The following is a 23,898-nucleotide window of genomic DNA, read 5'->3' as shown; positions in this document are numbered from 1 at the left end:
TAGATACTGTATGTGATAGTATTGTCATGACGTTGGCCTGGAGGTAGGTTTTATGACAGTCATAAATACCTCTTCCCTTTTTCCTCTCTCCACCCTACTGATGTTACATTTGCAAACACCTTGGTTAACATAGAGATTCTGGGAACATCAGAAGGTGGGGGGAAATGAACTATATTCTGGGAATCCGACCAATTGAACATATGCGGTGTTACTTAATGAATATGATGTCAGTTCGGTTGTCATCTGAGACATTCTCATCAATGATAAGATGACATAAACTCTACATTGAAAAGTCTACACATCAGAGTTATCGGATTCACATGGAATTGTTGTTCAATTTAAATGTTTGAATATGAAATGATTCGTGATGGGATGAAATGTGATTTTAGCTTCTAAAATGTGAGATTTGGGTTCTCATAAGGTTAGGGCCCTGCTCAATCAGTGGCCCTCCCCTGTGAAGGGACATGGGCTATAAAACTTTTCAAACACGCCCTCCTCTATAAAGCCTTGACGACAATATAATCTCCTGTTCCGAGGATGTGAGGACGACGGTCCGATGTCAGAATGGTTCAGATAATAACTACAGAACGAAGCCAACATCAGCGTGAGCTTTGGTTGCGAATGGTATGAACTTTGAACTCTTATTCACTACAGAAGTGATACCTCCTAGCAGTTGAGTTAGCAACAAAAAAAAAAGCGTTCTCGCGCTAAATTCAACACTCTTTCTGTTCCTAGATGGGCCATTTCACTGTGTAAGTACTTGTAAGTAAGTGATCTGTATTGACTTGGTACCACAACTTTTGTCCTTTTTGTTGTTTCTGTTTTCCTTTGTAAATATTCCCTGTCTTAGGTCCGTTAGGATCACCACTTAATTTTAAGAATGTTAAATGTCAGAATAATAGTATAGAGAATGATTTATTTCAGCTTGTATTTCTTTCATCACAGAAGTGTACATACACTGAATTAGTATTTGGTAGCATTGCCTTTAAATTGTTTAACTTGGGTCAAACGTTTCACAATACGTTGGGTGAATTTTGGCCCATTCCCCCTGACAGAGCTGGTGTAACTGAGTCAGGTTTGTAGGCCTCCTTGCTCGCACACGCTTTTTCAGTTCTGCCCACAAATGTTCTATAGGATTGAAGTCAGGGCTTTGTGATGGCCACTCCAATACCTTGACTTTGTTGTCCTTAAGCAATTTTGCCACAACTTTGGAAGTATGCTTGGGGTCATTGTCCATTTGGAAGACCCATTTGCGACCAAGCTGTAACATCCTGACTGATGTCTTGAGATGTTGCTTCAATATATCCACAAAATGTTCCATCCTCATGATGCCATCTATTTTGTGAAGTGCACCAGTCCCTCCTGCAGCAAAGCACCCCCACAACATGATGCTGCCACCCCCGTGCTTCACGGTTGGGATGGTATTCTTCGGCTTGCAAGCCTCCCCCTTTTTCCTCCGAACGTAATGATGGTCATTATGGCCAAACAGTTATTTTTGTTTCATCAGAGCAGAGGACATTTCTCCAAAAAGTATGATCTTTGTCCCCACGTGCAGTTGCAAACCGTAGTCTGGCTTTTTTTATGGCGGTTTTGGAGCAGTGGCTTCTTCCTTGCTGAGCAACATTTTAGGTTATGTTGATATAGGACTTGTTTTACTGTGGATATAGAGACTTTTGTGCCTGTTTCCTCCAGCATCTTCACAAGGTCCTTTGCTGTTGTTCTGGGAATGATTTGCACTTTTCGCACCAAAGTATGTTCGTCTCTAGGAGACAGAATGTGTCTCCTTCCTGAGCAGTGTGACGGCTGCGTAGTCCCATGGTATTTATACTTTCGTACTATTGTTTGTACAGATGAACGTGGCACTTTCAGGCATTTGGAAATTGCTCCCAAGGATGAACCAGACTTGTGGAGTTGTACATTTCTTTTCTAAGGTCTTGGCTGATTTATTTTGATTTTCCCATGATGTCAAGCAAAGAGGCACTGAGTTTGAATATAGGCCTTGAAATACATCCACAGGGACACCTCCAATTGACTCAAATGATTTCAATTAGCCTATCAGAAGCTTCTAAAGACATGAAATAATTTTATGGAATTTTCCAAGCTGTTTAATTAATGGCACAGTAAACTTAGTGTATGTAAACTTCTGACCCACTGGAATTGTGATGCAGTGAATTGTAAGTGAAATAATATGTCTGTAAACAATTGCTGGAAAAATGACTTGTGTCGTACACAAAGTAGATGTCCTAACCGACTTGCCAAAACTATAGTTTGATAACAAGAAATTTGTGGTGGGGTTGAAAAACTAGTTTTAATGACTCCAACCTAAGTGTATGTAAACTTCCGACGTCAACTGTACATAAGTATTCAGACCCTTTACTAGGTACGTTGATGAAGTACCTTTGGCAGCGATTATAGCCTCAAGTCTTCTTGGGTTTGGGGAGTATCTCCCATTCTCTGCAGATCCTCTCAAGATCCTCTCAAGCTCTGTCAGGTTGAATGGGGAGCGTCACTCTCCAGCTATTTTCATGTCCTCCAACGACGTTTGATTGGGTTCAAGTCTGGGCTCTGGCTTTGCCACTCAAGGACATTCAGAGAGTCCCAAAGCCACTCTTGTGTTATCTTGGCTGTGTGCTCGTTGCCCTGTTGGAAGGTGAACCTTCGCCCCAGTCTGAGTTCACAGGGAAGATTTTCATCAAGGATCTCTCTGTACTTTGCTCTGTTCATCTTTCCCTCAATCCTGACTTGTCTCCCAATCCCTTCCGCAGAAAAACATGCCCACAGCTTGATGCTGCCACCACCATGCTTCACCGAAGGGATGGTGCCAGGTTTCCTCCAGACGTGACGCTTGGCATTCAGGCTAAAGAGTTCAGTCTTAGTTTCATCTGACCAGAGAATCTTTTTCCCAATGGTCTGAGAGTCCTTTAGGTGCCTTTTGGCAAACTCCACGCGGGCTGTCATGTGCCTTTTTCGGAGGAGTGGCTTCCATCTGGCCACTCTGCCATAAAGGCCTGACTGGTGGAGTACTGCAGAGATGGTTGTCCTTCTGGGAGGTTTTGCCATCTCCACAGAGGAACTCAGGAGTTCTGTCAGAGTGACCATTGGGTTCTTCGTCCCCTCTCTGACAAAGGCCTTTCTCCCCCGATTACTCAGTTTGGCCGGGCGGCACTTCTAAGAAGAGTCTTTGTGGTTCCAAACTTCATCCATTTAAGAATGACGGAGGCCACTATGTTTTTTGGGACATTCAATGCTGCAGAAATGTTTTTGGTACCCTTCCCCAGATCTGTGTCTCCACACAATCCTGTCTCAGGGCTCTGCAGACAATTCCTTTGACCTCATGGCTTGGTTTTTGCTCTGACAGGTCCTGTCAACTGTGGGACCTTGTATAGACAGGTGTGTGCCTTTCCAAATCATGTCCAGTCAATTGAATTTCCACAGGTGGACTCCAATCAAGTTGTAGAAACATCTCAAGGATGATCAATGGAAACAAGATGCACCTGAGCTCAATTTGCAAAACGTACTAAAAACCTGTTTTCGATTTGTCATTTTAGGGTTAGGGTGTATTTAGGGTGTGTAGATTTTTGAGGAAAATGTTTTATTTATTTAATTTTATAATAAGGGTGTAACGTAACAAAATATGGAAACAGTCAAGCGGTCTGAATACTTTCCAGATGCACTGTATGTCAAGGGGTTATTTTCACTGTACACTGTCACAGAGGGAGCATAAAAGAGCTAATCTCAGAACCGTTCAGCCACTGCCCATTTGAGGGCCAAGAATTCCAGTTTCCCCAAGTGAGGGTGATAGTTTCTCTCTGCTTGTGCCAGGGACACATATCCAATGACTCTCAGTTCGCCACCTCCCAACCCCTCTTCGGAGGCATCAACGTGCAAGATAAGGGTCCATAAAATCTGGGTAATGAAGCACATGTGCATTAGTCAACACACTCACCAACTATTCTAATGCTATCTGGTGAGCATCCTCCCATAGAACCTTCTGGTGGGACAGCTGCATAGCTACCATGGGCCTTCGCTTCCCGGATGCTGGGGTCCCAGACTTCACTGCTAGTAAGTCATAGAGACATTTTGCATGTTGTGGGAAGTTCTGTACATAACCCCTGTAGTACCCTAGAAACCCCAGTAGTTTCCTCAGCTCTCTCACTTGTTGGTGGCCTGTTAACCTGTTCTTGCACTGCTACAATTTCTTTAACAATCATTCTGTAATCTTCAGAATAAATAATTTTTACAAAATAATGGACCTCATTCTGAAATAGGGGTCCGTTATTTTACCCCATTTATTTTGCTGCCTGACTACCTGACGGACATCTTCCACATGTTATCAAATCGAATCAAATCAAATCAAATGAATGACTAAAAATAAGCACATCATCCAAATATGTTATACAGATTCAATCTCTTATACCCTCTAAACTTTCCTCCATGCTTCATTGCAAGGCAGAGGGGCTGTTTTGATAAGTCAAACGTTATTCTGTTCCATTCATGTAAGGCCCAAGGAGGGCTGAAGGCAGTGTATTTGCTGGACTCCTCTCCCACAAAGCCTTGGTGGTTTGCCTTCTCCCACAAAGCCTTGGTGGTTTGCCTTTCATTGATCTAAAACTGTAAACCATGAGTTTCAAACCAAACCATCAAGTATTTCCTGTATTTGGGGGATGGGATGCCTTTCCAGAACAGTCTTCTTGTTCAATCCCCTGTAATCAACACAAAGTCTTAAACACCCATTTTTCCATACACAGACCAGAGGTGATGCAGTGGTAATTAATTTTTTATTCAGGAGCCTCTGAAGGTGACATTTCACCTCGGCATACTGAAGGGGCTATTGTGTTTCTTTTCTACTGGTATGTTATAAGTTAATGTTAACTCGATTTGGAGATTTTTAATGCACCCTATGTTCATGTCATCTAGGAAAAAATGGCTGATTCCTCTCTGAGCATCTACTTGACTAATGCTTGTTGTTCTTGGCTCAAGTGCTGTACATCTACAGGTGGTTCCCACCACTCTGTGTGACAGGTGTCAGTGCCAGGCTTCGGTGGGGATCTGTCATGAATGTGTGCTATAGTAACCTTTCCTTCACTGGGCGCTGGAACCAGGTGACACGCTACCACTGTCTGTAATGCCCCTATCACTGACACCTGTGGAACAGGTTGAGAGCTTCAAGTTCCTTGGTGTCCACATCAACAACAAACTAGAATGATCCAAACTCACCAAGACAGTCGTGAAGAGGGCACGACAAAGCCTATTCCCTCTCAGGAAACTAAAAAGATTTGGCATGGGTCCTGAGATCCTCAAAGGGTTCTACAGCTGCAACATCGAGAGCATCCTGACTGGTTGCATCACTGCCTGGTACGGCAATTGCTTGGCCTCTGACCGCAAGGCACTACAGAGGGTAGTGCGTACGGTCCAGTACATCACTGGGGCTAAGCTGCCTGCCATCTAGGACCTCTACACCAGGCGGTGTCAGAGGAAGACCCTAAAAATTGTCAAAGACCGCAGCCATGCCAGTCATAGACTGTTCTCTCTACTACCGCATGACAAGCGGTACTGGAGTGCCAAGTCTAGGACAAAAAGGCTTTTCAACAGTTTTTACCCCCAAGCCAAAAGACTCCTGAACAGGTAATCAAATGGCTACCCAGACTATTTGCATGGTGTGCCCCCCCCCCCCCCCACACTAACTGCAGGAAGCTAGTGGAGACCAAAAAAAGCTAGTGGAGACCAGAAAAAAACCCTAAGAGCTTTGAACATGGATTGTACAATTCTTGCCCATTATTATTTTCTAAATTCTGCAGGCGCTGTCAAATTGATTGTTGGTCATTGCTAGACAACCATTTTCAAGTTTTGCCTTAGATTTTCAAGTAGATATTAAGTCAAAACTGTAACTCTGACATTTAGGAACCTTCGCCATCTTTTTTTGTCAGCAACTCCAGTGTAGATTTGGCCTTGTGTTTTAGGTTATTGTCCTGCTGAAAGGGAAATGATTTCCCAGTGTTTGGTGGAAAGCAGACTATCCCAGGTTCGCCTCTAGGATTTTGCCTGTGCTTAGCTCCAGTCTGTTTCTTTTTTTTCTGAAAAACTCCCCAGTCCTTAACAATTACAAGCATACCTGAGGCGGCAGATAGCCTTGAGGTTAGAGTGTTGGGCCAGTAACCGAAAGGTTGCTAGATAGAATCCCTGAGCTGACAAAGTATAAATCTGTCGTTCTGAAAAAGGCAGTTAACCCACTGTTCCTAGGCCGTCACTGTGAATAAGAGCTTGTTCTTAACTGACTTGCCTAGTTGAACAACAAATACCCATAACATGATGCAGCCACCACTATTGCTTTGCCACATTTTCTGCAGTATTAATTTAGTGCCTTGTTGTTAACAGGATGCATGTTTTGGAAAGCAATTACTCTGTACAGACATCCTTCTTTTCACTATGTCAATTAGGTTAGTATTGTGGAGTAACTACAATGTTGTTGATCCATCCTCAGTTTTTCTCCTGTCACTACCATTAAACACCGTAACTTTTTTAATGTCACTATTGGCCTCATGGTGAAATCCCTGAGCGGTTTCCTTCCTCTCCGCCAAATTAGTTAGGAAGGATGCCTGTATCTTTGTAGTGACTGGGTGTATTGATACACCATACAGTGTAATCAATAACTTCACCATCCTCGCAGGAATTTTTACTACCAATAGGTCCCTTCTTTGTGAGGCATTGGAAAACCTCCCTGGTCTTTGTGGTTGAGTCTGAAATTCACTGCTCGACTGAGGGACCTTACAGATAATTGTATGTGTGAAAAACAGAGATGAGGTAGTCATTCAAAAATCATGTTAGACACTATTGTTGCTCACAGAGTGAGTCCATGCAACTTATTATGTGACTTGTTAAAGCAAATGTGTACTTTTGAACTAATTTAGACTTGCCAGAATGAAGGGGTTGAACTCTTGACTCAAGACATTTCAGCTTTTCATTTTCAATTCATTTGTAAAAAGTAAAAACATTATGGGGTATTGTGTGTAGGCCAGTGACAACAAATCTCAATTTAATCCATTTTCAATTCAGGCTTTAACACAACAAAATGTGGAAAGAGTCAAGGATTGTGATTTGTTTCTGAAGCCTGCGTGACTCCAGAGAGCTACACAGCTTCTGCAGGTAAAATATTTGTCTCATTCAAAGAATTCAAGACAGTAGTGGCTTCCTGGTAGCAAGTGGATGTTATTCAGGTTACTGTGGTTATTGTTACAATGATCAACCAGTAATGTTAGTTCTGCAACTTTTCAGAAAATGAGAGACAGACAACTATTGAGATTAATTTTATATGTCTCTATGTACTATTTAATCTATATACAGTATTAAAGGTAATACGCAACATCAGTACCACCAGCCATTTTTGTTTGTTGAATTACATTCTGAACGTTGACCATTTCTGTATTGGATATTGAGAGAGAGAAAGAGAGAGACGGAAGATGTGGTCACCTCAAGGCGTAGTCTGTGTGTCTGTCACACCTTGGTTGTTGAGAAACCAGCCCTTCCCCATGAACTTCCAGACATAGCATGTGTAGCATGTGACGTAGCAGACGTAGCATGTAACGTAGCAGACGTAGCATGTGACCTGAGAATGGAATAACCTTTTTTTTTTTATTAACAGTCATTCGTCCTGTTTTCTAATCTTGTCTGCAGTACAACCTGTTCCGAGAGAGCGAGAGAGAGAGAGAGAGAGACAGAGACAGAGACAGAGACAGAGAGAGAGACAGAGAGAGAGACAGAGAGAGAGACAGACAGACAGACAGACAGACAGACAGACAGACAGACAGACAGACAGACAGACAGACAGACAGACAGACAGACAGACAGACAGACAGACAGACAGACAGACAGAAAGAAAGAAAGAAAGCATTTGCTACACACAAATTATCCGTGAAATGATGTGGTTCTAACCCTCCCTTTCACTGATGTGGTTCTAAATCTCTCTCTGGTTCTATCTCTGTCTTCAACTGATCTAGTTCTATCCCTTTCTTTAACTGTTCTGGTTCTATCCTTCTATTTAACTGATATGGTTCTAATCCTCTCTTTAACTGATGTGGTTCTAACCCTCTCTTTAACTGATGTGGTTCTATCACTCTCTTTAACTGATGTGGTTCTAACTCTCTCTTCAATTCTCAGTCATGTATTTATGCCACACAATATGGGATTAGGTTAACAGACATACACAATGCAGCCCAGATGTACACCTTTGTATTTACCGAGCTCCATTTTAAAAGCAATTGTACTACAAATGGCCCTGCAGCCGACTTATGTCTTCTTCAAAAAGTCTGTGTCTTTTGCTTTGTGTCATTGGGCAGTCACTGTTACAGCTTAAAATTGATACAATTTAGATTTTTGTCACTGATCTACACACAATAGCCAATAATGTCAAAGTGGAATTTTGTTTGTCGAAAATGTCCTAAATTAATAAACATTTAAAGCTGAAATGTTTGGAGTCAACAAGTATTTATTAACCCATTTTTATATGGAAAAACTAAATAAGTTCAGGAGTAAAAATGTGCATTACAAATCACATAAATCTCATGGACTGTGATACTAGTGGTTAACATGATTACTTAATGACTACGCCATCTATGTACCCCACACATACAATTATCAGTAAGGTCCTTTATTCAAGTAGTGGAGTTCACGCACAGATTCAACCACAAAGACCAAGGAGGTTTTTCAACACCTCGCAAAGAAGGGCACCAATTGGTCTCCCGAGTGGTGCAGCGGTCTAAGGCACTGAAATCACAATGCTGAGGTACCACTAGAGCCGTGTGTTCGATCCCAGACTATGCCACAGCCGGCCGTGACCAGGAGATCCATTGGGTGACGTTAGGGCAGGGTTTGGCCGGCTGGGATTTACTTGTGTCATCGTGGTCTATGGCTACTAGTGGTGGACCAGGTGCCTTTGAGCTGACCTGTTGCAAAGTATTTCCTCTAACACATTGGTGCGGCTGGCTTCCGGGTTAAGCGAGTGGTATAACAAGAAGCAGTGTGGCCTTGCAGGATTGTGTTTTTCGAAGGGCTACCTTTGCCTCTCCAGAGTCCGTAGTGAACTTGCAGCAATGACACAATATCGTTAGTACCAATTGATATCAAGAAAAATAGCAATTTTTTAAAAGAAGGGCAACGATTGGTATCCCTTTGAGCATGATGAAGTTATTAATTAGGCTTTGATTGGGTATCAATAAACCTAGTCAGTTGATATACTGCCTAGAGATCTAGATGAACACAGTTGTTCATCGTGGGGGATGTTGTAACGTTCATGTGTTACAGAGTTAATGTTTACGTTAATTCATTGAGCTGTATCTAAAGACATTTCTTTACAGTTATTTAGATATGTAATTGTATTGGTTAGTATTGAATTACGCTTTTGACTGCAAGTTCCAGAATGCCTTGCGACAGGAATGAGAGAGATAACGTGCCAGTTATGTGCAGGTGTAAAGTGTTAAGCTGACCTTTTCGCTAGCATCTTACTTTCATTGCTCTGTAGAATCTAAAGTTGTTAAATGTAACATGAACAAGTATTATTACTAAAATAAGCTTTCATATCAAACCCGACGTCCCGAGTCATTACTTTGAAGACAGTTATTCTAAATTATCTCATCCGGCCCCACTTCACAGTAGAAGCATCAAACAACGTTCTAAAGCCTGTTGACGTCTAGTCGAAGCCTTAGGAAGTGCAAGATGACCAATATCCCACTGTATCTTCAATAGGGGCTGAGTTGAAAAACTACAAACCTCAGATTTGCCACTTCCTGGTTGGATTTTTTTCAGGTTTTTGCCTGCCGTATGAGTTATGTTATACTCACACACATCATCATTATAGAAACTTCAGAGTGTTTTCTATCCAATACTACTAATAATATGCATATATTAGCATCTGGGACTGAGTAGCAGGCAGTTTACTCTGGGCATGCTTTTCATCCAAAAGTGAAAATGCTGCCCAATAGCCCAAACAGGTAAGGAAACTGCTCAGGATTTTCACCATGAGGCCAATGGGGATTTTAACCTCTACGGCATCGGTGTCCCTAAACCGGGACGGTTGTTGCTAAATATTCGATAATGTGACTAGAAAAGGTTGTGTACAACAGCCAAATTTCCGGAACATGGACATGTCTTATATGGGCAGAAAGCGTATATTCTTATTAATCTAACTGCAGTGTCCAATTTACAGTAGCTATTACAGAAAAAAGACCATGCTATTGTTTGAGGATAGTGCAAAACAACAAAACACTTTCATCAAGGCAACTGGTTTGATACATTCACATGTGAAGGTAAATAATGTACTTACACTCAGTATTCTTGCTCTGATTTGTCATCCTGAGGGTCCCAAATTCATGTTTATATTAAAATGTAGGAACTAGGCAGTACAGTTTGACCCCACTCCTGTCTCTGGCTCCACACCCTTCCCGCCCAGCCATCTAGATGTGTGAAGTTTAGTGTCTTTTCTGTAGTGAAGCTAATAATTCATCATGTTTGACATTCCTGGGAGTGTGTAAATTTAAAACCTTTATTACCATAGGACTTGTATATGTTCTCTATAGTTATGTACTTGAAAATGTATAAGTTGACCAATTCAGCACATTTGAGCAAACTCCTGGCAGACTTGATGCAAAATATTGTGTAGGAGGTAATACTTCACTGGATCAGTCTGAAATGTTGCACAGACACACTGCTGCCATCTTGTGGACAACATCTAAATTACACATAGGTTCCTGTCTTAATAATGTATGGCCTTTCTCTTGCTTCTCAAAGGTGATGGCATTTAAAAATACAGAAAACGCATATTTTTTTGTTTGTACTATCTTTTACCAGATCTAATGTGTTATATTCTCCTAGATAAATTTCACATTTTAACAAACGTCCAAGTGTTTCCTTTCAAATGGATATGCATACTGTATCCTTGCTTCAGGTCCTGAGCTACAGTCGGCTAGAACTTTCTTCTGACACCGCCTGTTATAGAAATCAAGAAAGCTCGGCCCCAGTGATCTACTGGGCCTAACGCATTACCCTCTATAGTGCCTTTACCGTCGGATGCCAAGCAGTTACCATACCAAACAGTAATGCAGCCAGTCAAGATACTCTCAGCGGTGGAGCTTTATAACCTTTTGAGGATCTGAGGGCCCGTGCCAAATCTTATCAGCCTCCTGAGGGGTAAGAGGCATTGTAATGCCCTCTTCACAACTGTGTTGATGAGTTTGGACCATGAAAGGTCCTTAGTGATGTGGACTTCGAGGAACTTGAAGCTATCGACCCGCTCCACTACAGGATGCCACAATTGCCTAGTAAGAAGTTGTACACATGGGCCTGATGTGACAGCTCAGAGCTTCTGCTCCTAACTGTCCGTATACTTCTCTTGGCTGGGAGGAGGAGGCAAGGATCAAGGGGTTTACTGATGGTGAGAATTGGTGGTTTCATCATTGAACGTTAATTTGCCCAACAGTTTTGATATATGTTCATCATAATCCATTACACCCCATATTATGCTACTTAGTAATAATATATAAATATACTTTCCATACTACAAAAACAAGCATACAACGTTGTAGGAGATTTCTAAACTCAACTTTATTTTCAGTTGAAGAAACTTCTTTTGTGGAGTGATTGATACTACTAAAGGACAGAATGAAACTTAAAAAGAGACAATTTCATGCCATTAATTAAGGAGCTTGATGGAGGTTTGCAAAATATATATATATGTATTGCGTTTTTGGTTTTGAATAAGAGAGATCTATATCTTTAGTGTTCAGAAGCTATATAGTGCTCATGCAGTGTGTGAGCGGTGTATGATGCAATGTGCTTCTCATTTCTTCCTTTGCATTTTCCCATCTTGGATATATGGATCTATCTACACACTTTCCCCTGCTGTCGTTGATATCCCCATATAGTTTTGTACTCCATATGTTAAATTAGATGTTGTATAATTTGAATTACCATATTGCAAAAACATCTCACACATTTTTTAAACTAACTTGAGGTATTATTCGTATTGATGGTATCGCTCAGAATATGAACTGGTATTTTTCAATGTTGAGTGTGTAGAGGACTGCTAATTCCTATGTAGGTGACATTACATTACTGCTAATTCCTATGTAGGTGACATTACACTACTATAGCTGAGACACATAGTAAAACAGGTTGGGCCCCATACAGGATATCTCTCACACACACACACTCACTGTAATCATCCAGAACACTGTCACAACAGGATACTCCTAGCCACAGGTGCTAGCCGGCAGTTCGGCCACAACTCCCCTGAAGATAGGGACGCATACGCTCTTACACACTGACCCCAGAAGACAGGGACGACGCACATACAGTACACACATAGCTGCCGAGGACACCCAGATAAGACACCCACAGATTGGCAGAAAGCCTAGACTTAGAGACAAACTAACACACACACATAATCTCCCTCCCAGCCGAACATTGTGTGACTGAAGATAGCGCACACACCAGATCTCCTTTTCAGCTGAACGGGGTGTGACGACCAAGAACAGGCATGGCAGGATTCTACGATGACGGACAGACAACAGAGCCAATGCCGGATGACTACACCCCAGCCTGATCCAATCCGAAGATCCGATCTCCTAGATATCAACCTACTTTCTGTTCTGTATATGAAGCTTGTACCCATTGTTAGCTAGGGTCAAAATATTGTGTAGGAGGTAATACTTCACTGGATCAGTCTGAAATGTTGCACAGACACACTGCTGCCATCTTGTGGACAACATCTAAATTACACATAGGTTCCTGTCTTAATAATGTATGGCCTTTCTCTTGCTTCTCAAAGGTGATGGCATTTAAAAAATACAGAAAACGCATATTTTTTTGTTTGTACTATCTTTTACCAGATCTAATGTGTTATATTCTCCTAGATAAATTTCACATTTTAACAAACGTCCAAGTGTTTCCTTTCAAATGGATATGCATACTGTATCCTTGCTTCAGGTCCTGAGCTACAGTCGGCTAGAACTTTCTTCTGACACCGCCTGTTATAGAGGTCAAGAAAGCTCGGCCCCAGTGATCTACTGGGCCTAACGCATTACCCTCTATAGTGCCTTTACCGTCGGATGCCAAGCAGTTACCATACCAAACAGTAATGCAGCCAGTCAAGATACTCTCAGCGGTGGAGCTTTATAACCTTTTGAGGATCTGAGGGCCCGTGCCAAATCTTATCAGCCTCCTGAGGGGTAAGAGGCATTGTAATGCCCTCTTCACAACTGTGTTGATGAGTTTGGACCATGAAAGGTCCTTAGTGATGTGGACTTCGAGGAACTTGAAGCTATCGACCCGCTCCACTACAGGATGCCACAATTGCCTAGTTAGAAGTTGTACACATGGGCCTGATGTGACAGCTCAGAGCTTCTGCTCCTAACTGTCTGTATACTTCTCTTGGCTGGGAGGAGGAGGCAAGGATCAAGGGGTTTACTGATGGTGAGAATTGGTGGTTTCATCATTGAACGTTAATTTGCCCAACAGTTTTGATATATGTTCATCATAATCCATTACACCCCATATTATGCTACTTAGTAATAATATATAAATATACTTTCCATACTACAAAAACAAGCATACAACGTTGTAGGAGATTTCTAAACTCAACTTTATTTTCAGTTGAAGAAACTTCTTTTGTGGAGTGATTGATACTACTAAAGGACAGAATGAAACTTAAAAAGAGACAATTTCATGCCATTAATTAAGGAGCTTGATGGAGGTTTGCAAAATATATATATATGTATTGCGTTTTGGTTTTGAATAAGAGAGATCTATATCTTTAGTGTTCAGAAGCTATATAGTGCTCATGCAGTGTGTGAGCGGTGTATGATGCAATGTGCTTCTCATTTCTTCCTTTGCATTTTCCCATCTTGGATATATGGATCTATCTACACACTTTCCCCTGCTGTCGTTGATATCCCCATATAGTTTTGTACTCCATATGTTAAATTAGATGTTGTATAATTTGAATTACCATATTGCAAAAACATCTCACACATTTTTAAACTAACTTGAGGTATTATTTGTATTGATGGTATCGCTCAGAATATGAACTGGTATTTTTCAATGTTGAGTGTGTAGAGGACTGCTAATTCCTATGTAGGTGACATTACATTACTGCTAATTCCTATGTAGGTGACATTACACTACTATAGCTGAGACACATAGTAAAACAGGTTGGGCCCCATACAGGATATCTCTCACACACACACACTCACTGTAATCATCCAGAACACTGTCACAACAGGATACTCCTAGCCACAGGTGCTAGCCGGCAGTTCGGCCACAACTCCCTGAAGATAGGGACGCATACGCTCTTACACACTGACCCCAGAAGACAGGGACGACGCACATACAGTACACACATAGCTGCCGAGGACACCCAGATAAGACACCCACAGATTGGCAGAAAGCCTAGACTTAGAGACAAACTAACACACACACATAATCTCCCTCCCAGCCGAACATTGTGTGACTGAAGATAGCGCACACACCAGATCTCCTTTTCAGCTGAACGGGTGTGACGACCAAGAACAGGCATGGCAGGATTCTACGATGACGGACAGACAACAGAGCCAATGCCGGATGACTACACCCCAGCCTGATCCAATCCGAAGATCCGATCTCCTAGATATCAACCTACTTTCTGTTCTGTATATGAAGCTTGTACCCATTGTTAGCTAGGGTCTTTTTTGCTAGTCTCTGATGAGCTAACAGAGGGGCCCGTATATACGCTGTACCAGATATCTCCACTTTGAAATAAACCTGTCGCTTGTCGTACAATCTACCACCTTGTCTGCATCGATCCTTGACCGACTCACCCTTTATCATATCCCATTATCAACAAGTGCGAGTCACCATTTTCTACTGCGTTTATAAATTGGAAAACTACTTTCTCAATGAAAAAAAACAAGATTTAATGTTTCATTCAAAACGTGTATTTAATGACAGATAGAAAGATAAATAGATAGATTTACAGGAATACTGAACAAACATATACATGCAACATGTAACGTGTTCATATGCCAAAACTGTTATGGGGGGTGGATTATTTTGGCAAAGGATATATACTCACTAACAGAGATGAAAACAAATTTGTGCACAACATTTGAGAAAAATAAGCTTTTTTTTGCTTATGGCACATTTCTGGGATCTTAAAATTTCAGCTCATGAAACATGGGGCTAACATTTTACATGTTGTGTTTATATTTTTGTTCAGTATAAATATAAGATTACTGTTTATAAATGTAATTTGGGGTGCAGGTTTGTAAATTGTTACTCACATGGTAACTCATACTGTAAATGTTTTATGAATAAATTATTCAACCCAATTACATGACCCAAAAAAAGAATTATATTAAAACAGTAATGAAGAACATGTACTTCTACGTGTTTTACATATTGGATTGAATATTAACACGATAAGAAGTTACAATGTTTTTAAAACAGTGCAGTGTTCAGCATTACTTCATTTGACACACTTCAGTGATTTGGTATTTGGTCTTGGTGAATTTAAAAACAGATATAAAGTAGTTACGATCAGTTAATAACTAAAAATGCAACTATGATCAAATAGCACAATAAAAAAAAGTATACAATAGGATTTGGATGTCACAAGTTGTAGGAAAGGTTTTCTAATCTTTCAGTTATTTTCCATATTAATCTAACAGATAAAACATGTGCAAGCTGCTGTGTGCAAGATACAAATAAATAAGTAATGTCTTTGGAGCCTATATGGTTAAGTATAAATACAGTCACTTGAAAGAAAAGGTATATGCATTTAATATTCATAAGCAGAAAAAAAACTATATGATTTCTTTAAGGAATGTCAAAAATATCATACTTGACATCAAAAGGTACACTTAGGTGTGTTTTTGTTTGTGTATGTACTTGGGGGAATGTACATGAAATACATATATGTTTTGCCTATTAACACAGGCACAATCCATTGTGCATTCTTCTGCCAAAGCAGGTCCTTAATCATAAGGCTGTCTCTATGAGAGCTGGAAAACCGTTCATTGGTGAAAAAATGCCATAGGAGCTATGACACAGGCTATTAGTTAGCCAGCAACTGTACCATTAGCAGTGCCAAAGTGAGAGGCAAGAAAGCCAGACAGAAGGCAGTGGGTCGGGGTGCACTTCCTGAATTGACTGATGACTCTGAAAAAGTAGGAAAAATAAAGATATGGTTCAGTGAATGATGAAAGTAGATTGTCTTTTCATGTTTCTGGTCAAATGTTGACTTTGCTCTTCCATATGTGTAGTTGTATTGTGACAATTAATACATACCAACATTGACGCTGCCCGGTAAGATGTTCAGGGAGGTGGAACTGATGGTGAAAGTTGTCTGTGCGCTGCATGCGCTGGGAACCGAAGATTTGTTACTGAACACGAGGGTCATGTTGGTAACTACAGATCCACTCCTAGGAAAGAAAATGGACAACCCACAGAAATCATTATCATCACTGTCATAATCAAAGTATTCGTCGGTAATGAGAATTCATACTTACTTGAATGAGTTGACAATGGAACGAAGGAAGCTTGGGGTTCTAGCAAAAATCTTGTTCACCTGCATTGAAATATTAAAATATGATTACCAAAGCTTAACAGAGTCAAAGAGTCAAAACACCAAGCGCTACAAGAAGGTGCCCCAGACTCGTCTGCTAATTGGGATACTTTAGCTGTTTTTTTTCTGAGAGAGGGAAATGGTGTAAATCAAGAGGACTTAATGTGTTCTGAAAATGAGTTGTTGAGAATTATAATAAATAACACTTTGATGTCATAGAACAAAGCCCAGACTGCTCAAGATTGACCTTGAAATTGGATGCCTGTCCATGTCGTAAAGACATCGGGAAATCCCATAATCCCATAACAACAGATACAAAGGTTGCAGGTTCAATACCAGCTGTAGACACTAGTTCATTATGTTTTTGTTTCAACTCTATCCCAAACATTAACCGTTAACTTAACCTTTCAGAATGAATGCCTAAACATACTGTTTTAACCCTATCCAAAACCTTAACCATTAACGGAAAATGTGTCATACAAGAATACTGACATGCAATACAACGTCAAATTTCGAAGTTGCTCCAAACTTCAAATTTCAAAGTTAGGAATACGCCACTCAAAAACGGACTTTTATTATTTGTTTCATTAGTCAATTGTTGATATAATCCTCAAAATGTTTGCATGTCAGCAATCACATTTTCAAGATATAAACCTCTTGAAACTAGGGGGCACTATTGACATTTTTGGAAAAATAATGTTCTCAAAGTAAATGGGCTATTTTTCAGGACCAGATAATAGAATATGCATATAATTGACAGCTTAGGATAGAAAACACTCTAAAGCTTCCAAAACTGTGAAGAACAAACAGAGCTATTTGGCTACAGAAATAATTTTTATGAAAAAAAGGAACATTTGCTATCTAACTGAGAGTCCCTGAGTGAAAGCTCATTATAGGTAAACGATTTAATTTGATTACTTTTCTGATTTTCGTGGCCAAGCTGCCTGCTGCTAGCTAGGCATAATGCTATGCTAGGCGATCGATAAACTTACACAAATGGTTGTCTTGCTTTGGCTGTAAAGCATAATTTCAAAATCTGAGATGACAGGGTGATTAACAAAAGGCTATGCTGTGTTTCAATATATTTCACTTGTGATTTCATGGATATGAATATTTTCTAGTAATATTTTTTGTCCGTTGCGTTATGCTAATTAGTGTCAGTTAATGACAATTCTCTCGGATCCGGGAGCGGTAGTTCCAAGAGTTAACATTCAAAATACAGAAACACAGCAGGTATGAACCATTTTGCATCATAAGATGCTGCGTTTGCTTCATATGATGCTAAATTCATCACACTGGCTGTATTTCTGCAAATAAAAAGTTGTTTAATATCTTAATGACTTGACTACTGACATGCAAAACTGTAAATATTTCCCATGCTGTGCACATTGTACTTTCTGTTGCCCATAACAGCTGTTAGGCAGGTACAAGGGTTCATAGGCAGGCACATGGGTTAATGTCCACTAAGAAGACCGTAAAAAAAGTCTGGACATTGTTCTCAACGGGGAGGTCCAAGAGTACGATAACTTTGTACTGAATAATCTTTGGTTCTATCTAACAATAAGATGCCCACTGATATCCAGTCTCTTTGGTGTGGTGTGTATTGATGAAAAGGCATTTGGATACTTACCTCTGAGACCACTTTGCCAGCCAGAGCCTTGAATGCTGAAGAGGACGGGTTGGCAAGATCCGAGGTGAATATCTCATCGAGACTGAACCGAAGAATCAGGGTTCCTTCACTAGAGGATGGAGGGTTAGTTAGTGCGACTGCAGTGGTGGTGGTTGCTGCCAGAACAGCGGTGGTGGTGGTTGCTGCCGGACCAGCGGTGGTGGTGGTTGCTGCCGGAACAGCGGTGGTGGTGGTTGCTGCCGGAACAGAGGTGGTGGTGGTTGCTGCCGGAACAGCGGTGGTGGTGGTTGCTGCCGGAACAGCGGTGGTGGTGGTTGCTGCCGGAACAGCGGCGGTGGTGGTTGCATTAGTCATTGTAGTAGCGCCTGCAAAAATGCAACATTCAATGCAATGTTTACATTTTGCAATTAATAAAAAATAAAAATAAAATATTGGTCACATACACGTGTTTTGCAGATGTTACTGTGTGTGTAGCGAAATGCTTGTGCTTCTGGTTCCGACAGTGCAGCAATATCTAACAATTAATATCTAACAATTCCACAACATATGCCGAAAACACACAAATCTAAGTAACGAATGGATTTAAGAACATATAAATATATGGGTGAGCAATATCAGAGTGGCATAGACTAAAATACAGTAGAATATTATAGAATAACTTAATAAACATATGAGATGAAGTGTCTGATCCATTGTGTTTTGGGATCTCATGAAGGACAGAATAACAACATAACTGTATCTTTGAATGTATATATTTCCCAGTTGTCAGGGTCATACCCAAATTTTGGGGAACTGATATGATTAAAATTGAAACCATTTGTAAGAAGATGTAATGTGATTTTAGACTTCTCAATTAGAGAATTGTTTTTCATATGAAGTCTTAACCAAGTCAGTGTAAGCACAGACATTACAACAAAAGGAGGGAACACCCCTTTTCCCCCGAGTGCAAAAAAACTCACTCGTGATAAAATATACAATTAGTCAAGAAAACGCAGGGACGGGAGTCCCCACGTTGAAATGGCAACTACTCTACAGAACAAGCAGACGGACAGTGTTGAACCGGACGTTGCGAATGGTTAGGAAATCTCCAAAACTAAAGATGCACACATTCACAGTCTGCAGCTGTCTATGTGAAATAGTCTAGGAAACTCGACCGAAGAGGAGAGGAGAACATTTCACAATCAAACGACCGAATTGTACTCTGAAAGATCCATTCTGGAGAACATTTCCCTATAGAACGACCATTGGTACATCTGACGTATCCATTGTAACAGAGCTACAACTATGAAAGACTTTGATCTCTGGTGGACACAGCCAGAGAATTTCTGTCGACCGACTCTCCAGCAGACAGTCCGAAGATTTCGTCAAAGAGACAACAAGACATACAGGCATGAATATATATATTGCAATTATTTTCAAATGAGCGGCTGTTCATGTGAAAAGTATTATCATTTCAATGAGCCTTTTATCAACTGTGTGTAGTTGGTCCCATTATGTCTTTCCCACTCTTTATCTGTCCCCACCCCTGTCCATTGTCTACCAAGCCGTCATATCGGTTTAGTCCACTAGGGACCCTTTATTGCATTGTTTTAGTAACCAAGAAGCAAGACGTCGGAGTCCGGAAGTTGGAGTAACAGTGGTCTAGTGTTTTAGCAGCATGAGTACTACACTCAAATTGCTGATAGAATTTAGGCAGCCTTTTTCTCAAATTTGATTCGTTCAAATCTCCAGCTAAAATAAATGCATCTTCAGGATATATGGTTTCCAGTTTGCATAAAGTCCATTGAAGGGCCATCATGGTATCAGCTTGAGGGGGGATATACATTTGATTGTGAGGTATTCTAGGTCAGGTGAACAAAAGGACTTGTATGTTCCTCTATGTTATCACAATAACATAATTTGTTGTTAATCATCAAACATACATCTTCTTCTTCTTCCCAGCGAGATGTTTATTACTGTCGGTGCGATGAACTGATAATGCAGATTGCTGGACCAACTCCGACAGTATATCCCGAGAGAGCCATGTTTCCGTGAAACAGAGTATGTTGCAATCCGTGATGTCTCTCTGGAAAGAAACCCTTGCCCTAATCTCGTCAACGTTGTTAATCAGGGACTGAACATTAGCAAATAATATACTCTGGAGAGGTGTGTCATGTGCGCGCCTTCTAAGTTGGACTAGAAGAACTCTCCAAGTACCCCTTTTTTGCCGGCGTTGTTTTGGGTCAGCCTCTGGAATCAGTTCAATTGCCTTCGGTGGTGCAAATAAAGGAGCTGCTTGGGGAAAGTCGTATTGCTGGTCATAATGCTGGTAGTGCTGGTGAGTTACCGTTGCTCTGATATCTAATAGTGCTTCCCAGCTGTAATAAATAACACAAATATTTTCTGGGCAAACAATGTGAGAAAAAATACATAAAAAAACTAAACACTACAAAGTCTCCTAAGAACTAGAAGCGAGGCAGCCCTATCTTTCGGCGCCATCTAGTGTTTTGAGTGTGTGAGAATAGGTAAAGCGATGTGTTGATGAATTGTCTTACGTGTGACCACAATGGAGGATGAATTGATAGGCAAGGTCAGGCCAGACGTGTTGGAAGTAATGGCAGTTTGTAAAGTTTGTGCTACCAGGCTATCGTTAGGCACTGAGCTGATGTTGTTGAATATCAACGTAGAATCCACCACAATTGACCCTGACCTGAAAATAATATGAGAAAAATGTTAAGAACTTTTACAAGCGTTACTTCGGTAACAACCCACTCCCAAGGCATACTAAATAACAATACTCATTGAAATGTTATTTTTCTCCATCATCCACACTGTTTCAAAGTCATTCAGATGATAATTATGTACCCACCTGAAACTATTGACAACAGTTCGAAGGAATCTGACTCCAAATAGAGCCTTGAACAAATTATCCAGCTGAAAAAAAATGTATCCAAAAGTTATATTATAATAACAATTCAACAATGTAAGGCTGGTATCAAGATATGATGAATTATGACGAAGATGATCATGATTATGATTTTTTTGTCATGCGTCTTTCAAACAACTAACGACACTCTATTAAATTGAATGAAAGTTACCTGTGTAGTCACATGATTTGCCAAAGCCAGGAACTCTGGTGACGTGCTGTTGCTCAGAGAGCTATTGAAGGTAGATGTCAGGCTGAACCGCAGTGACAGTTGTGGGCTGGTAAGTGGCGCCTCTGTTGCACGGGATGCCGTTGTAGTTGGCACTTGGGTAGTTGTTACTGGGGTAGTTGCTACCAGCGTAGTTGGTAATGGGGTAGTTAGTACTTCGGTCAAATTGGTTATCGGAGTGGTTGGAGCTAGAGATGTTTTTACTACTGCAGTAGTTGGAGGAGCTGTTGTGTTGACTACTGGGTTATTTGGAGTTGCTGTTGTGTTGGCTATGGGGGTAGTTGAAGGAGCTGTTGTGTTGACTATTGGGTTATTTGGAGTTGCTGTTGTGTTGGCTATGGGGGTAGTTGAAGGAGCTGTTGTGTTGACTATTGGGGTAGTTGACAAAGATGGGGTTGTAGTTGATAGTGTTGAAGTTGTATTGCTTTGTGTTACAGGTCCTGATGTGACATTGACAGAACTTTGGGCTGATGTTAACACATTTATGGGCGCTGATGTTCCATTGAGCACAATGTGTGTTGTTGACAGGTTCACAGGATCCGATGTTGCATTGACGACCATGTTTGTAGTTGACCTGTTTGAGGGGGCCGAAGTTGCGTTCATGACCGTATATGGTGTTGATATTGGAGGATCTGGAGTAGAAGTAGTAGTTGTAGCTGTGGTTGAAACGACTCCTGGAAGACAGCAAATCATCAGATATCATTATGTGTGTATAACAGAAGATGTATTGATCTTAAAGAAAAAATCAACATTAAGCATCGCACACAGCTTTGACAACATCTGATCACTGTTAACGATCAGAATTGTATTGTGACATGACAAGATAGAATAGATTACTTGATGTCCAATCAATAATCGTTTTGTAGGAATTTGTTTCAGTTATAATATTCTTAGAATGTTAAAGAGTTAACTAATATAGAGACCAGATTAATATAATTAATTGAGTATACTCAAACATAGGAAAGTAAAATGCAGATATATAAAGAAAGTGCAGCTGTATTGTAACTTGATATTTAAAACACTTGACGTAGAGAGAGTACAGGGAAATACTAAGTCATTTAGAGTTCAGAATATTAAGGTGTCGTACTTGTTGCCACGATAGAAGTTGTGTTCACTGGGAGAGAGAAATCAGAGCTGTTGCTTGAGACATTCTCTATCAAGGTTTCAACCACTGCACTGGACTCAGGGACTGAGCTGGCATTGTTAAATATCAGCTTAGCATCTACCACAACCGAACCTTGACTGGAATACAACAAAATGAAAAACAATTAATATGATACCATCAGTAAAGCAAATTCATATTTAAATGCTATGACAAATATGAACACTAACACAATTTAATGATTTCCCTTTAAATTAATTGATGAATACAATTATCTTAAAATGTATTCCAATAATGGCCCAAAATCTAAATAAAAACTCAAGAATAACTACGTACCTGAAACCTAGAACCTCTGTGCGATTAAAACTGGATCCATATTTGTTTCGATAAACTCTGTCCAGCTGTAAAAGTAATATAAGCAATTTTAGCAATTTATCTTGAGAACTGAAACGTTGACATAAACAATTTGAGCGAATGTATTTGACATAATGACAAATATAAAAACGTATTTGGGGGATGAAATGCCCCTTTAAGAACCTGACAGCTGTACAACTGAAGATGAACAGTATTATTAAAAGAGTGGAAAGTAAAACAGAATTTACCGCTGTAGCCACAGTACTTGCTAATTCTTTGAACGCTGGTGAAGAAACATTTTTCAAATCTGCTTTGAAGTTTTGCTCCAATTTGAAGTCCAACTTAACCTCTGGTGGTGGAGGGGCAGGTGTTCTGATAGTAGTTGAGGAACCAGTTGTAACTGTGGTCAGAGCAACTGTGGTTGTTTTTGGAGTAGCTCTGGTTGTTGTGGGAGTAGCTAAGGTTGTTGTGGGAGCAGTTGTGGTTGTTGTGGGAGCAGCTGTGGTAGTTATGGGAGCAGCTGTTGTTGTCGTAGCAGCAGCTGTGGATGTTGTTGGAGCAGCTGTGGTTGTTGTTGGAGCAGCTGTGGTTGTTGTTGGAGCAGCTAGGGTTGTTGTGTGAGAAGATGTGGTTGTTGTGGGAGAAGCTGTGGTCGTTATGGGAACAGCTGTTGCTGTTTGTGCAACACCTGTGGTTGTAGTGGGAGCAGCTGTGGTTGTTGTGGGAGCAACTGTGGTTGTTGTGGGAGAACCTGTGGTTGTTGTGGGAGCAACTGTGGTTGTTAGGGGAGCTGCTGTGGTTGTTGTTGGAGCAGTTATGGTTGTTATAGCCGCAGCTGTTGTTGTCGTAGCAGCAGCTGTGGTTGTTGTTAGACCAGCTGTGGTTGTTGTTGGGGCAGCTGTGGTTGTTGTGAGAGCAGCTATGGTTGTTTTGGCAGCAGCTGTGGTTGTTGTTGGAGCAGTTGTGGTTGTTGTAGGAACAGCTAAGGTAGTTGTGGGAGCAGCTGTGGTTGTTGTGGGAGCAGCTGTGGTCGTTGTGAGATAAATGGTGGTTGTTGTGGGGGCAACTGTGGTTGTTGTGGGAGACACTG

At 40.8% G+C, this 23,898-nt stretch overlaps 1 protein-coding gene across 1 annotated transcript; it reads right to left on the bottom strand.

Moving 5' to 3' along the window:
- Positions 1-15,547: 15,547 nt before the first annotated feature.
- LOC135574018 (mucin-5AC-like) lies at positions 15,548-23,142 on the bottom strand. The gene is made up of 10 exons (XM_065024730.1): positions 23,057-23,142; positions 22,791-22,855; positions 22,440-22,594; positions 21,296-22,026; positions 21,067-21,131; positions 20,753-20,907; positions 18,219-18,583; positions 16,533-16,591; positions 16,312-16,445; positions 15,548-16,182 (listed from the first exon to the last, which is right to left on the bottom strand). Exons 4-10 carry the CDS (start codon positions 21,953-21,955, stop codon positions 16,079-16,081), a joined length of 1,542 nt encoding a protein of 513 aa, XP_064880802.1. The 5' UTR covers positions 21,956-22,026; positions 22,440-22,594; positions 22,791-22,855; positions 23,057-23,142; the 3' UTR covers positions 15,548-16,078.
- Positions 23,143-23,898: the final 756 nt, after the last annotated feature.

The sequence above is a fragment of the Oncorhynchus nerka genome, linkage group LG11 (assembly GCF_034236695.1).
Source record: "Oncorhynchus nerka isolate Pitt River linkage group LG11, Oner_Uvic_2.0, whole genome shotgun sequence".
In the NCBI taxonomy this organism is placed as follows: domain Eukaryota; kingdom Metazoa; phylum Chordata; class Actinopteri; order Salmoniformes; family Salmonidae; genus Oncorhynchus; species Oncorhynchus nerka.
This window is presented reverse-complemented; position numbering and strand designations above follow the sequence as displayed.